General features: G+C 41.7%; 1 protein-coding gene across 1 annotated transcript; it reads right to left on the minus strand.

Annotated features, from left to right (window-relative positions):
• Nucleotides 1-158: 158 nt before the first annotated feature.
• Nucleotides 159-9,077, minus strand: vsx2 (visual system homeobox 2). Its single transcript, XM_056426760.1, has 2 exons — nt 8,725-9,077; nt 159-355 (listed from the first exon to the last, which is right to left on the minus strand). The coding sequence occupies exons 1-2, from the start codon at nt 8,999-9,001 to the stop codon at nt 159-161; spliced, it is 474 nt and encodes a 157-aa protein (XP_056282735.1). The 5' UTR covers nt 9,002-9,077.
• Nucleotides 9,078-12,393: the final 3,316 nt, after the last annotated feature.

The raw sequence follows: 12,393 nt of genomic DNA on the forward strand, positions 1-12,393 counted from the left end.
TCCCAACTGGCAGGCAGGCCCTGTAATTGCCACTCAGGTGTTCCAAAGTCCTCTGCCATATGGTGTTTCCATTATTTTGGACACTGGGGCAAAGCGACCCAGGGGAGGTGAACATCCAACACGGTCTTGTCTTTGGTCTGTAATTCATGTCTCTTGCTCTATTCATCAGAATCTGTTGTTTCGACCTCAGTCAGATCCTGATTTCCCAACTTCTTCACTGGCGGCAGCAGCTGCTTCATGGTCAGCAGCAGCAGCAGCTTCACTGGTAGCAGCCACTTCTTCACTGGTGGCAGCAGCAGCTTCTTCACTGGAGGTAGCAGCCACTTCTTCACTGGAGGCAGCAGCAGCTTCTTCACTGGAGGCAGCGATTTCACGTGCAGCAGCTGGTGTCAGTTTCCCCCTCTTAGTCTTTAGTTCTTTAGCCTCCGGCTTGTGGCCGCCGTTCCTCTTTGCTGAAGTGTGTCCAATAACTTTTTTAGTTTGTATTACTTTTTTATTTTATATAACTTTTTTACTTTTTATTACTTTTTTACTTATTTATTACTTTTTTACTTTAGATTACTTTTTACTTCTATAACTGTTTTACTTTTAATTACTTTATAACTTTTAATAACGTTTTATTACTTTACTTATTTTGTATTAATTTTGTATTACTTTATTACTTTTTTACTTTTTATAACTTTTTTACTTTTGTATTTCTTTTATACTTTTTTACTTTTGTATTACTTTTAGACTTTTCATAACTTTTTGACTTATATTACTTTTTTACATTATATTACTTTTTTAGTTTTTTGATTACTCTTACTTTTTATTACTTTTTACTTTTGTATTACTTTTTTTACTAATTCATTACGTTTTTACTTTAGTTTACTTTTTTACTTTTTGACTTTTTATTACTTTATGACTTTTTGATTACTTTTTGACTTTTTGATTACTTTTTGACTTTTCTATTACATTTATACTATATATAACTTTTTGACTTTTTATCACTTCATTACTTTTTATTACTTTTGATTCCTTTATTACTTTGTATTATATTTGTGATACTTATTATAACAGTGATATTGATCCAATAACAGTGCTATTGATCCAATAACATTGATATAGATAACACTAACCCTAGGCTAACCCCTAAGAGGTTAGAGTTAGGATTAGGGTTAGGGTTCGGTTGGGAAAGATGCGGGGTCCTCCGAGGAGAACCAAGAGGGGCACTGACACTTGTGGGACTCAAGGTTTTAAAAGGGGGGTAAAAATTGAATAAAACGCAGGGCCGGGCCAGTCCGGCAGCAGAAGAGGAGGAGGAGGAGACCGGGGAATGGCTCATAGGATAAAGGTTTAAAAGTATATGGATGCTTCCCAACACACTAAAAGCAATGGAAATCACCTATGAATGGGGATAAAAACATGTTAGAAGGAAAGAGGACAGTGATGAACAATAAAAGATGGTGGAACAAATAAATAGTTATAATAAAATAATAATAATAATAATAATAATACAACAATAACAATAAAGAAACACCATAACAATGTACAACACATCTAAAATAAATAAGTGCTTGAATAAGAAATAAATTAAATAAATAAATTTATAAAACACGTCTAATAAATAAATAAAAAGTGCTTGAAGTTAAACAAAACAATTGTAAAGTCATGGGAGTTGATAAAGTAATTTTAAAAAACTCAAAAAATATATATTATTAAGAAAAATATATTTAAAAAATAAATATATAAATATAAATATATACAAATATACAAATATCAAATTATAAATATATATATAATTATACAAGGAAGGTCCACAAAGGTATACCAATGTGTAATGGTTAAAAGGCACGATGGGAAGCATCCAAAAAAGGTAATAAAAGTAAATGCCAACAGGTGAGCAGGTGGAATAGATTGCTGTTTACTTTCCACAATGTAATTCTCTTGTTTCTTCTCCTGCTGTAGCCAGACTAATAGATCTTAATGAGCACAGAGTAGTTCTCGACAAACCACGAACTTCCACACCAGACTTCAATCAGCTGCTTAATCAAAAGGCGTGTGGGGCTAAATTAGCATTGTCACAAATAAAACTGCAGCATAATATCCTGCACAACCTGTGAATGCTGATTTCAGCCAGTTTTAAGTACTGAGAAGATGATTTCTATCCAATGAAGGGTACAAAAAGAACTGGTTGGCTCTGTGGGATCAAACCCTCTGGGTGCCTTTGGAGAGAAAAAAGAACCATGGAGGTGAAATCAGCCACCAGCCAAGACAGATCATTTAGCCACAGTATCAATCCTGTCTCCATAAATTCACAGCTGACAACCTCATCACCAAGAGCACCAGAGGAGTGAGGAGAGATGGGAATATTGATCAAGATATCAAATCATGTCTTTATACATTTTAATAAAAAACAGTTCCCCCAACCCCCCCCCACCCCCAGCCGAAAAGATGTTAAGATGTACTCAGTATTCTAGCAGCTGTATATTCATGTATTGATTGTGTATAAAAGTAATTGTGAACTAAATTATTTGTGAACGAAGCTCAAGACTGCCCCCGCGTGGAGGAAATGTTGCACTACACGCAGGTTGTAAGATGAACCGCTCAAGGCCAGTTGTAGTTCAATGTAATGCTCACAAATTAACTGTACAGCACAGTCTTCATAGTGTAAGTTCTCACACCCATACATTAATAATATTAACACATGCATACAGTTTGTGTATATACAGTGCATCCGGAAAGTATTCACAGCGCTTAATTTTTTCCACATTTTGTTATGTTACAGCCTTATTCCAAAATGGATTAAATTCATTATTTTCCTCAACATTCTACACACAAAAACCCATAATGACAAAGTGAAAACTGTTTTTTGCACATTTATTAAAAATAAAGAACGAAAACATAACATGTACATAAGTATTCACAGCCTTTGCTCAATACTTTGTTGAAGCACCTTTGGCAGCAATTACAGCCTCAAGTCTTCTTGGGTATGATTCCACAAGCATGGCACACCTATTTCTGGGCAGTTTCTCCCATTCTTCTTTGCAGAACCTCACAAGTTCCATCCGGTTGGATGGGGAGCGTCGGTGCACAGCCATTTTCAGATCTCTCCAGAGATGTTCAATCGGATTCAAGTCAGGGCTCTGGCTGGGCCACTCCAGGACATTCACAGAGTCGTCCCGAAGCCACTCCTTTGTTATCTTGGCTGTGTGCTTCGGGTCGTTGTCCTGTTGGAAGATGAACCGTCGCCCCAGTCTGAGGTCCAGAGCTCTTTGGAGCATGTTTTCATCGAGGATGTCTCTGTACGTTGCTGCATTCATCTTTTCCTCAATCCTGACTAGTCTCCCAGTTCCTCGCGCTGAAAAACATCCCCACAGCATGATGCTGCCACCACCATGCTTCACTGTAGGGATGGTATTGACCAGGTGATGAGCAGTGCCTGGTTTCCTCCAGACATGACGCTTGGCATTCAGGCCAAAGAGTTCAATCTTTGTTTCATCAGACCAGAGAATTTAGTTTCTCATGGTCTGAGAGTCCTTCAGGTGCTTTTTTGCAAACTCTAGGCGGGCTGTCATGTGCTTTTTACTGAGGAGTGGCTTCCGTCTGGCCACTCTACCAAACAGGCCTGATTTGTGGAGTGCTGCAGAGATGGTTGTCCTTCTGGAAGGTTCTCCTCTCTTCATAGAACAACGCTGGAGCTCTGTCAGAGTGACCATCGGGTTCCTGGTCACCTCCCTGACTAAGGCCCTTCTCCCCCGATCGCTCAATCTGGCTGGGCGGCCAACTCTAGGAAGAGTCCTGGTGGTTCCAAACTTCTTCCATTTCTGGATGATGGAGGCCACTGTGCTCATTGGGACTTTCAATGCTGCAGAAATCTTTCTGTACCCTTCGCCAGATCTGTGCCTCGATACAATTCTGTCTCTGAGGTCTATAGATAATTCCTTGAACTTCATGGCTTGGTTTATGCTCTGATATGCACTGTCAACTGTGATACCTTATATAGACAGGTGTGTGCCTTTCTCAATCATGTCCAATCAACTGAATTTAGCACAGGTGGACTCCAATCAAACATCTCAAGGATGATCAGTGGAAACAGGATGCACCTGAGCTAAATTTTGAGTGTCATGGCAAAGGCTGTGAATACTTATGTACATGTTATGTTTTCGTTCTTTATTTTTAATAAATGTGCAAACATTTGCAAAAAACTGTTTTCACTTTGTCATTATGGGTTTGTGTGTGTAGAATGTTGAGGAAAATAATGAATTTAATCCATTTTGGAATAAGGCTGTAACATAACAAAATGTGGAAAAAGTGAAGCGCTGTGAATACTTTCCGGATGCACTGTATGTTTATGTGCACTACAGAATCAATTATATAATGGATACAATATGCAAAAGCCTTCCTCAGTGTAACCTCACAATAATCATCCAGAAAAGACACACAACTTACAATGAAACAAAAATGATCAACAATAAATAAAACGAGCAGTAGAATGAAAATCACCAAAGCAGACGACAAATATGTAAGAACATGAACAGTGCAGTGGCCTCGAGCTCACATCATAGAGACTGCACAGTTTTTATAATATCGCGCAAACGCACAACGTTGCTAAGCGGCGAAGTGGTTGTTGACATTGGAGAGTTTAACTGTGCGTTGTACTCACCTCTCCTCCACAGTCTGCTCAAGGTTCTCCACTCGTTCATAACGAGTCCACCCTGCCTCTCAGTCCCACTATAACCAGTCCACTAGTCTCTCTGTCCCAGTATAACCAGTCAACTAGTCTCTATCTTCCAGTATAACCAGTCCACTAGTCTATCTGTCCCAGTATAACCAGTCCACTAGTCTCCCTGACCCAGTATAACCAGTCCACTAGTCTCTCTGTCCCAGTATAACCAGTCAACTAGTCTCTATCTTCCAGTATAACCAGTCCACTAGTCTCTATCTTCCAGTATAACCAGTCCACTGAGCCTCTCTCTCCCAGTATAACCAGTCCTCTAGCCTCTCTATCCCAGTATAACCAGTCCTCTAGCCTCTCTGTCCCAGTATAACCAGTCCTCTAGCCTCTCTGTCCCAGTATAACCAGTCACCTGCAGCTGATCCTCATGTAGTTTATGATGTTTTGTGACGTTTTATGTTAATTGGTAATGACTGTGACTTCAAATGTAGAGAAGTGGTGATGACTATCAGCCTATTTAGGCAAAAAGTAAATTACAGATGTTTAGTACACAAACACTGTTACCGTAACGATAGCATCGAGCATCGAGTTGTTGTTACTTCCACATGGAGAATATCTACAGTACAATTATGTGACAACTGGGAACATCCATTTGCTGATGAAGTTCAGGAACGGCTATTAGTGGACCTTGTTGTGAAAATTGATTGTTAATAAAGTTTTGTAACACATCAAAGATGCTATATTCAATCCATTTCTAATGGATGAAGCCTTGGCCCATAGAGACACATGGAAGGCACAAGAAGGAGGCATGAACAGCCTTATTATTGTGTATTTCTTTGAGAGGTCGAATCCAACAAAGGCCGTCTGAATCATTCTGAGTGGGTGTAGTTGTGCTGTCTGACCCGCAGGGGGCAGCACAGAGCCGCGTGCAGTGGCACTGCTTCTCGTGTTGGGTCTCAGCTCAGCAGCATCTGGAGCCCAAAGACTTACAGTTTTTTTCAGGCGCTACCAAGCGTTTGCCCAAACAGTGGTCACATTTTCAAAACTCTAAACACAATTAGCACAGCATCGGTGTTTTGTGGCGTACCATTCACACATTTCATGTCGTTTTCAAACAATGTGCAGTCAGTGAACACATTTCCACAATGCTTACATTTTCTTAAAAGACAAGCTATACCTCCCAACAAAATTATGGATTGTTCTTAACACCTGTGACATGGAGCCTCCTGTCACAGGTGATCTGCAGCTACCTGTGGCCCCTTAAAGAGGGTTGACACGTCATGTCATGACACTTCACTTGCCAACAACTGCTGTCGGCAGCCAGCTGAGCTCAGAGGCCACTTTGGTATAGCACAACGCAGGGTTGAGGAGGAGGAGGAGGAGGAGGAGGAGGAGGAGGAGAGGGGGGGGGGTCGATTTCGCCCATCTCCCCTAAACCCGGGAGCAGCGTGCACACATATCGCAGGAGGCGGTGAGCGCCGCTGGGGAAGTGAACAATGACAGGTGCGCATTCACAAGGCAGACAGTCATATTTGCCTTATAACATCTAACAAGTGTTTATATACACGGGTGCTTGTTGCAAGACGTGTGCAGTGTGCGCGTGTCAGTGTAGAAATATGACTACATTGACGCTTTACAATGATGTCAGCAATGGGCTGAAATGCAGCGGAATTAATAAATAGCTTTATTTTTGCTTTGATTAGGCATCATGCTGGGCAATATATTTGACCTAGAGCAGGGGTGGCCAACCAGTCAGAGACTAAGAGCCACATTTTTTACTGTGTCACCGCAAAGAGCCACATCATACACATGTGTGCGCGCGCACACGCACACACACACCTCTGATCAGCCAGATTTGTTGTAAATGTCACACACCAACATGATAATGACAGAAATGGACTCCTACAGTACTAAGACAACAGGTCTGTCATGTTCAACAATGAACATTGTGTACACTGTCTCACGCACACACACACAAACACACATTATCTCAGTTCAACCAAGTCCACAAACAAAAATAGAATAATTTACAATAGCGTTTTTCTTTTACTATGCATGTTGCATAGTGGGACTTATGGGATTCCTTGCCTTGAACAATCCTCTTCAAATCTGGCTTAATTCCGTTGTTGCCACTCGAAGCAATTCCTTCACATGGTGTCAATCAGAACAGGTGTCCGAAAATCGAACGGTGCACTTGTGGGGGGGCTGGAGTAATCAAACGCCCACCAATAAACCACTTTAGCCGAAGAGAGTGTTCGACATTCGGATGCGGTTCTCCCGCAACGCTGCTCTTACACCGTGTCCGCTGAATTGAGGGCGGCTGGCGAAAGCGTCACCGTAAACTACTTTAGCCATAGTGCGGGACATCCAGCTGCCCATAATGCGGCGTTCATGGCGTAAGTGCAGTGTTTGATTTTCGGACACTTTCATTCGCGTAACCCACCGTAGAACGGCCCGCTCGACATTCGGATGTGGTCTTTCCGCGTTTGGCCCACGAGTTTGAGACCCGTGCCCTACTGGGAAACTTTGCGTTTTTTTCATCTCACGCATGCGCGTTTGACGAAAAATACCGTATTGAACTCAAGCATAGCGAACACGCACATACAAAAAAACACAAACTTAGATATGAACGTAAGAGCCGCATGACACCAGGCAAAGAGCCGCATGAGGCTCGCGAGCCGCGTGTTGGCCACCCCTGACCTAGAGCATATCTATAAGGATAATAGAAACGTGTTTAAAAAAAAGAAAACTTCACCAACATATTTGAGTAGTCTGCTTATAGATGAGATGTAAAGAAAAGAAAATCCCAAAGACCAGAATGTATTATTTTAAACGTAGCATTTTTATGTGAATGAAGGCATCAAAAGATAGGCGTAGTGCCTTACACAACACCTTCATGAAGCGTGTAACATTAATATATTTTAAATAAAGCTCAATTCCAAATAGTTAAACTGAACCTTAAAAAAATTTAAAAATGAAGGGAAACACACACAAACTGTCTAACTAGCACAATGAAATAATGCTCCATGCGGTCTACAATGACACACTTTCAATTGAAGCTGATACGAGGTGAAGATCGTCCTGGAAACGGGTTCTCATTTTAACCATGGACACATTGGATTTCACATATTATGCCATGGAGCAATCAAACCAGTCTGATTTGAATACTGCAGACGCAAATATTCAAACACAAACGGCCAAGCAACATTGAACACATTGATACAAATTATATAAAAGAGACTTGTATTATGTGCATAGCTGTAAGAAATGTAGCAAACCAAAAATAACATGCAACATTGGATGAAAACAAAAGTAATCTTCGTTTAATTTATCGTAACATTATTACCAGTGAGTAGTTAATTATACGTTTCGATGAGCCTCAACATTAAAAAAGACGACGGTTGAAAGCATTGCTCGTGGATTCCTGTCGGCCCACATGGTGAGGGCCACTCGTGACTTTAAGAATACAATCCCGTGAATTTTAGCGAATTTGTCATTTCTTAATAAAATAACATTTGCCATAACCAAAAATCATCACTAACCGGTGGCGTCTTTTCTTCCGTTTCTTGCTTTGACTTCCTGACGACGTTGAGAGTTTTCTTTCATTTGAAGACAAATCATCAAAAGAAAAAAAGGAGAAAAAAACACAGTTAATAAAAGAAATTACGTGGATAATCAGAATAAATGTAATAAATAACAGTTGACACAGACACAGCATGGTATTTCATTTAAGTTATTTAATATAATGTCACACAATAATAATAATAATAATAATAATAATAATAATAATAATAATAATAATAACAATAACAGCAATATAATAATAATAATAATAATAATACAATGTGGAGAGAAAAAATGACAATACAGGCACAGAAGCAGGTTGGAAATATGAAGAAAACAATGTTATATAGCGGTGAGGTCAGTATTTAAAATGAACAAATAGACGGAGCCCATGGTGTCCAGTGGCCCGACGGACCTGCTGTGAGGCTGCAGGTGAACGTCTCGTGCGCTCGAGAGCACGGACTCCAAAACCATCGGTTGTCTGTAAAACGACGGTATTCTACAAGGGTCGATTAGTCCCATGCCGGCGGGGCCCAGGAAGGACCGAGCGGCGATGAGGTGCGCCGCGGCCGGCAGCGAGCTCAGCGGGCTCCTCAGGGCCGCGGACGGCTCCTTATTCAGCCCCAGGATCTCCTGGATGCCGAAGCCGGTGCATCTGGGAGGCGGATGGGTCGCGCTGTTCTTCGGCTGGTGGCTGTTACTCCCTCCATTTGCACCAAGAGAGGTTTGCTCCGATACCTGTAAACTTTCCGACAGCACGGCGCCTTCTTTCCCCGTCATGGTGTCTTCGGATGGGACTTTAAAAAGCCTATTTCTTATGATACCGTCTCACAAAAAGGTCCTCAGCGCATGGTCGTCTGAATAACACACAAGTGTCCTTTAGAAAATGGTCCTTTTATCCAACAGGTCCATCCCAACAAGAGGCAGGACGCAGCAGCCAATCACCTGCAAGGATTCAGGATTCCTGTGGATCAAGGATGCAGTATACACCCTCTCCGATACATATCTGCATTTCCTCAGGACTATATGGATAAACGAGAAAGGGTTTAGGCTACAGAGAGAAAGGATGGAACAAAACGACTCTTCAAGGTGGCAGGGAGAGAGGCGAAATGAGAATGACATATAGACAGCCTCCGGAACCGGATGCATATGTTTTACCTTTTATTTTAGTAAATGTGTCAAAGATAGGGAACATCAAAATGATATACGCTATTTATTGTAATAAACACCAACCGCTGTTTCAGGCATACTCCCTGCAGGTACATCATTGCTTATTTCCGTTTTGGGTATCATGAGTAATTAAATCGTCTATTTCACACATATTTGAAATACTTTAAAAATTACGTCAATATCCGAGAGTGAATCAGTATGTATTACGTTTTTCTGAATTGTTTACACACACATACACACAGCTATGATCTATATGTGCAACCACTGGCTCACATGAATGGATAATTGATCTCCCGATGCTCTCGGAAACTCATCAAAGGCCCTCCCAAAAACGACAGCTGGGCGACATGGACGCACTCTGCCGGCGCCGTCCTGCACTGCGCTAATCCCGCAGCAGCAGCGCAGATACAGAGCAGATTTAATCATATAGCAACATTTCCCCAGAGGAGAGGTTGAATTATACAGCATATAGGACACAAATGCAAGACTATTAAATACTTTTCTGACCTGTTATTAATGATTAACTTATGCATCATTAAAATAAACAAAAAAGTTGTAACTCATTTTAAAATTACACTGAATAATCGAATTTTATAGGCCTAAAACATTATGGCAGAATATGGTAAAGTTGATGAAATAGACTGCAGGTTAATTTAATTTAGACAATTTGATTTGTTGTACGTGCATTTTTAGTTGATGCCTGTCTTTGGTTGTGGGTCTTATTGCATTTGGTTAATTTGTGACGTGATTATTTTATATATTATTATTTGAAACATATTTATTCTAATATTATCAAAGATCCAGACCAAGTTCCTCCTTATTCTTGGTGTGTGTCAATCAGATAATGAGAGGGGAGTTAAAAGAGAGAATATTCTCATAAGCATGAAGCTAATTAAAATGTTGTTGTGCCCCAATCTAAACTCATGAATATATGCTGTCTTTATATTTCCTGTTTTGTTATAATTTTCTGTTTTTTTCTGTTTTTTATGCATTAATTATATCAGAAATCATTTAGAATAATAATAAGGAATGGCTAATTTTGTGAAATATAGGGATTTAAAAAGAAGTACTTTGCACATGGTTTGATTGTTTGTTCGTTTGCACTATACGCACTCTGCTGTAATCCTGCAACATTTCCCCGTTGTGGGAATAATCAAGGATGATCTTATTTTATCTCTGACTTTATTACATTCCATTACATTACATGTCATTTAGCAGACGCTTTTATCCAAAGCGACTTACAATAAGTGCATTCAACCAGGAGTACAAACTAAGAACAACAAGAATACAGAAAGTAACATATCTTCAAGATAGTCGAACTATGTACCATAAGTAAGAGCCATTTAAGTGCCACTGAAGTGCTAATCTGTGTTTTAATCCAGATATAGTCGGAAAAGATGTGTTTTTAGTTTCCGGCGGAAGATGTAGAGACTTTCTGCTGTCCTGATGTCAGTGGGGAGCTCATTCAACCACTGAGGTGCAAGGACAGCAAACAGTCTGGATTTCAGAGAGTTAGGGAAACAGCCAGTTGAAAGGGAGCTGTTAATAAGATGGGTGAGAAAGGTAAGAAGGTAAGAAGGTCAGGAGCAATAGCCTGGAGGATGTGAGATGGGACGGGGTCAAGGGCACTGTTAAGAGAGACGACGTACGTGAACCGAATTCTGTCGCGCCGGGAGGGAGAGAAAAGAAAGGCAGTCTTCAGTTCTCTTGGGAAGGGAGGGGAGGAGAGGGAGAGGAGGGGGAAGGGGACGGGAACAGAGAGAGAGGAGATGAGAGAGAGGGGGGGGGGGAAGGTGAGGTGCGAGCTTCGCTCACACCGGTAATTTTTATTGAGGGGAAATAATCGTGCTCTAGACACAGACCTGTAACTGTCAAGAGTGGCGCCGCGGCGCAGCAGCGCGCGTCGTCACCGTCACCGCGCGTCTAACCTGTCACTGACGCGACCGACGCGACCGTCGCCGTCTCTGTCCTCTCTTCGACGAACCGCCGTCACGGTCTCCGCGCTCTCCGCCGCTCGGGGAACGGGGGACTCGACGAGCTGAGGAGCGAGGGAGAAGAGGGGGAGGGGGAGAGGAGGCGAGATCTATAACTCCTATATGATTCCCCGATCGTTGACCTGATGAATGACGCGCGTGCACATAGACAGTGCAGTGCGGCAGCACCCGGATGTGACACCGATGATCATTGAAGATCAATCGTGAGAGAAATGCTGGGTCTCTTCTAATTCAATCTCTACACGCGGCAGAGGTTATGCCTGGGGAGGTTATTAGGCTCTATTAATATTCTTATTCTTAGACAACGACGAGACCCTCTCGGTCCACCCCTCGTCCTCTCGGTCCCGGTCTAGCTCGAGAGCCGGAGGTCTACCAGCTGCAGCGAGCCGCAGCGATATCCAAATAGTAAAGGACCAGTGTGTGTGAGGAATCCAGTGTATGGACGTAGTGACTCAGTGGGTGGTGTGCAGTGGTCGAGCAGATAAGCTCAGACTCACCTCGGGCTTGGGTCTCCTCTCCTCGTGCTGGGCTCGTTGTCGGGTGAAGAAGACGGGTGAAGAAATAAACTCACAAAAACCACCGAAAAGAAACGTGACAAGTTTAAGACCGCAAAAGCGCCAGCCAAAAAGGCAAAGTAAGAGAGAAATAAAAAGAAAAAAGAAATATGCAAATGATTTCTAGCAACCATTTAAAAAAAAACTTTGACTCAGAAAACCAAGAACTTTTTCTTCAGCCTTTCAGAAGAAGAAGAAAAAAATAGACGGAAAAGGCGCCCGTGAGTTCTTCACGGACGCCTGACGCAACCACAACTTCAAAGCCTCCTTTTTTTCTACTAAAACCCTTCTCTTTTCAAAAATCTTCCTTCGTTTTCTTATCCCTGTTTCTTTCCCCTTTCTTTCCCGGGGTTTCATCCCCCACTTTTACTCTCATCCGAGAGTCCCTCTTCCATCCCCTTTCTCCCTCCTTGTCTGTCCTCCCCCATAGAGGGGGTCCCCACATCCAGAGGGG

Source organism: Pseudoliparis swirei, chromosome 11 (genome assembly GCF_029220125.1).
Source record: "Pseudoliparis swirei isolate HS2019 ecotype Mariana Trench chromosome 11, NWPU_hadal_v1, whole genome shotgun sequence".
Taxonomy (NCBI): domain Eukaryota; kingdom Metazoa; phylum Chordata; class Actinopteri; order Perciformes; family Liparidae; genus Pseudoliparis; species Pseudoliparis swirei.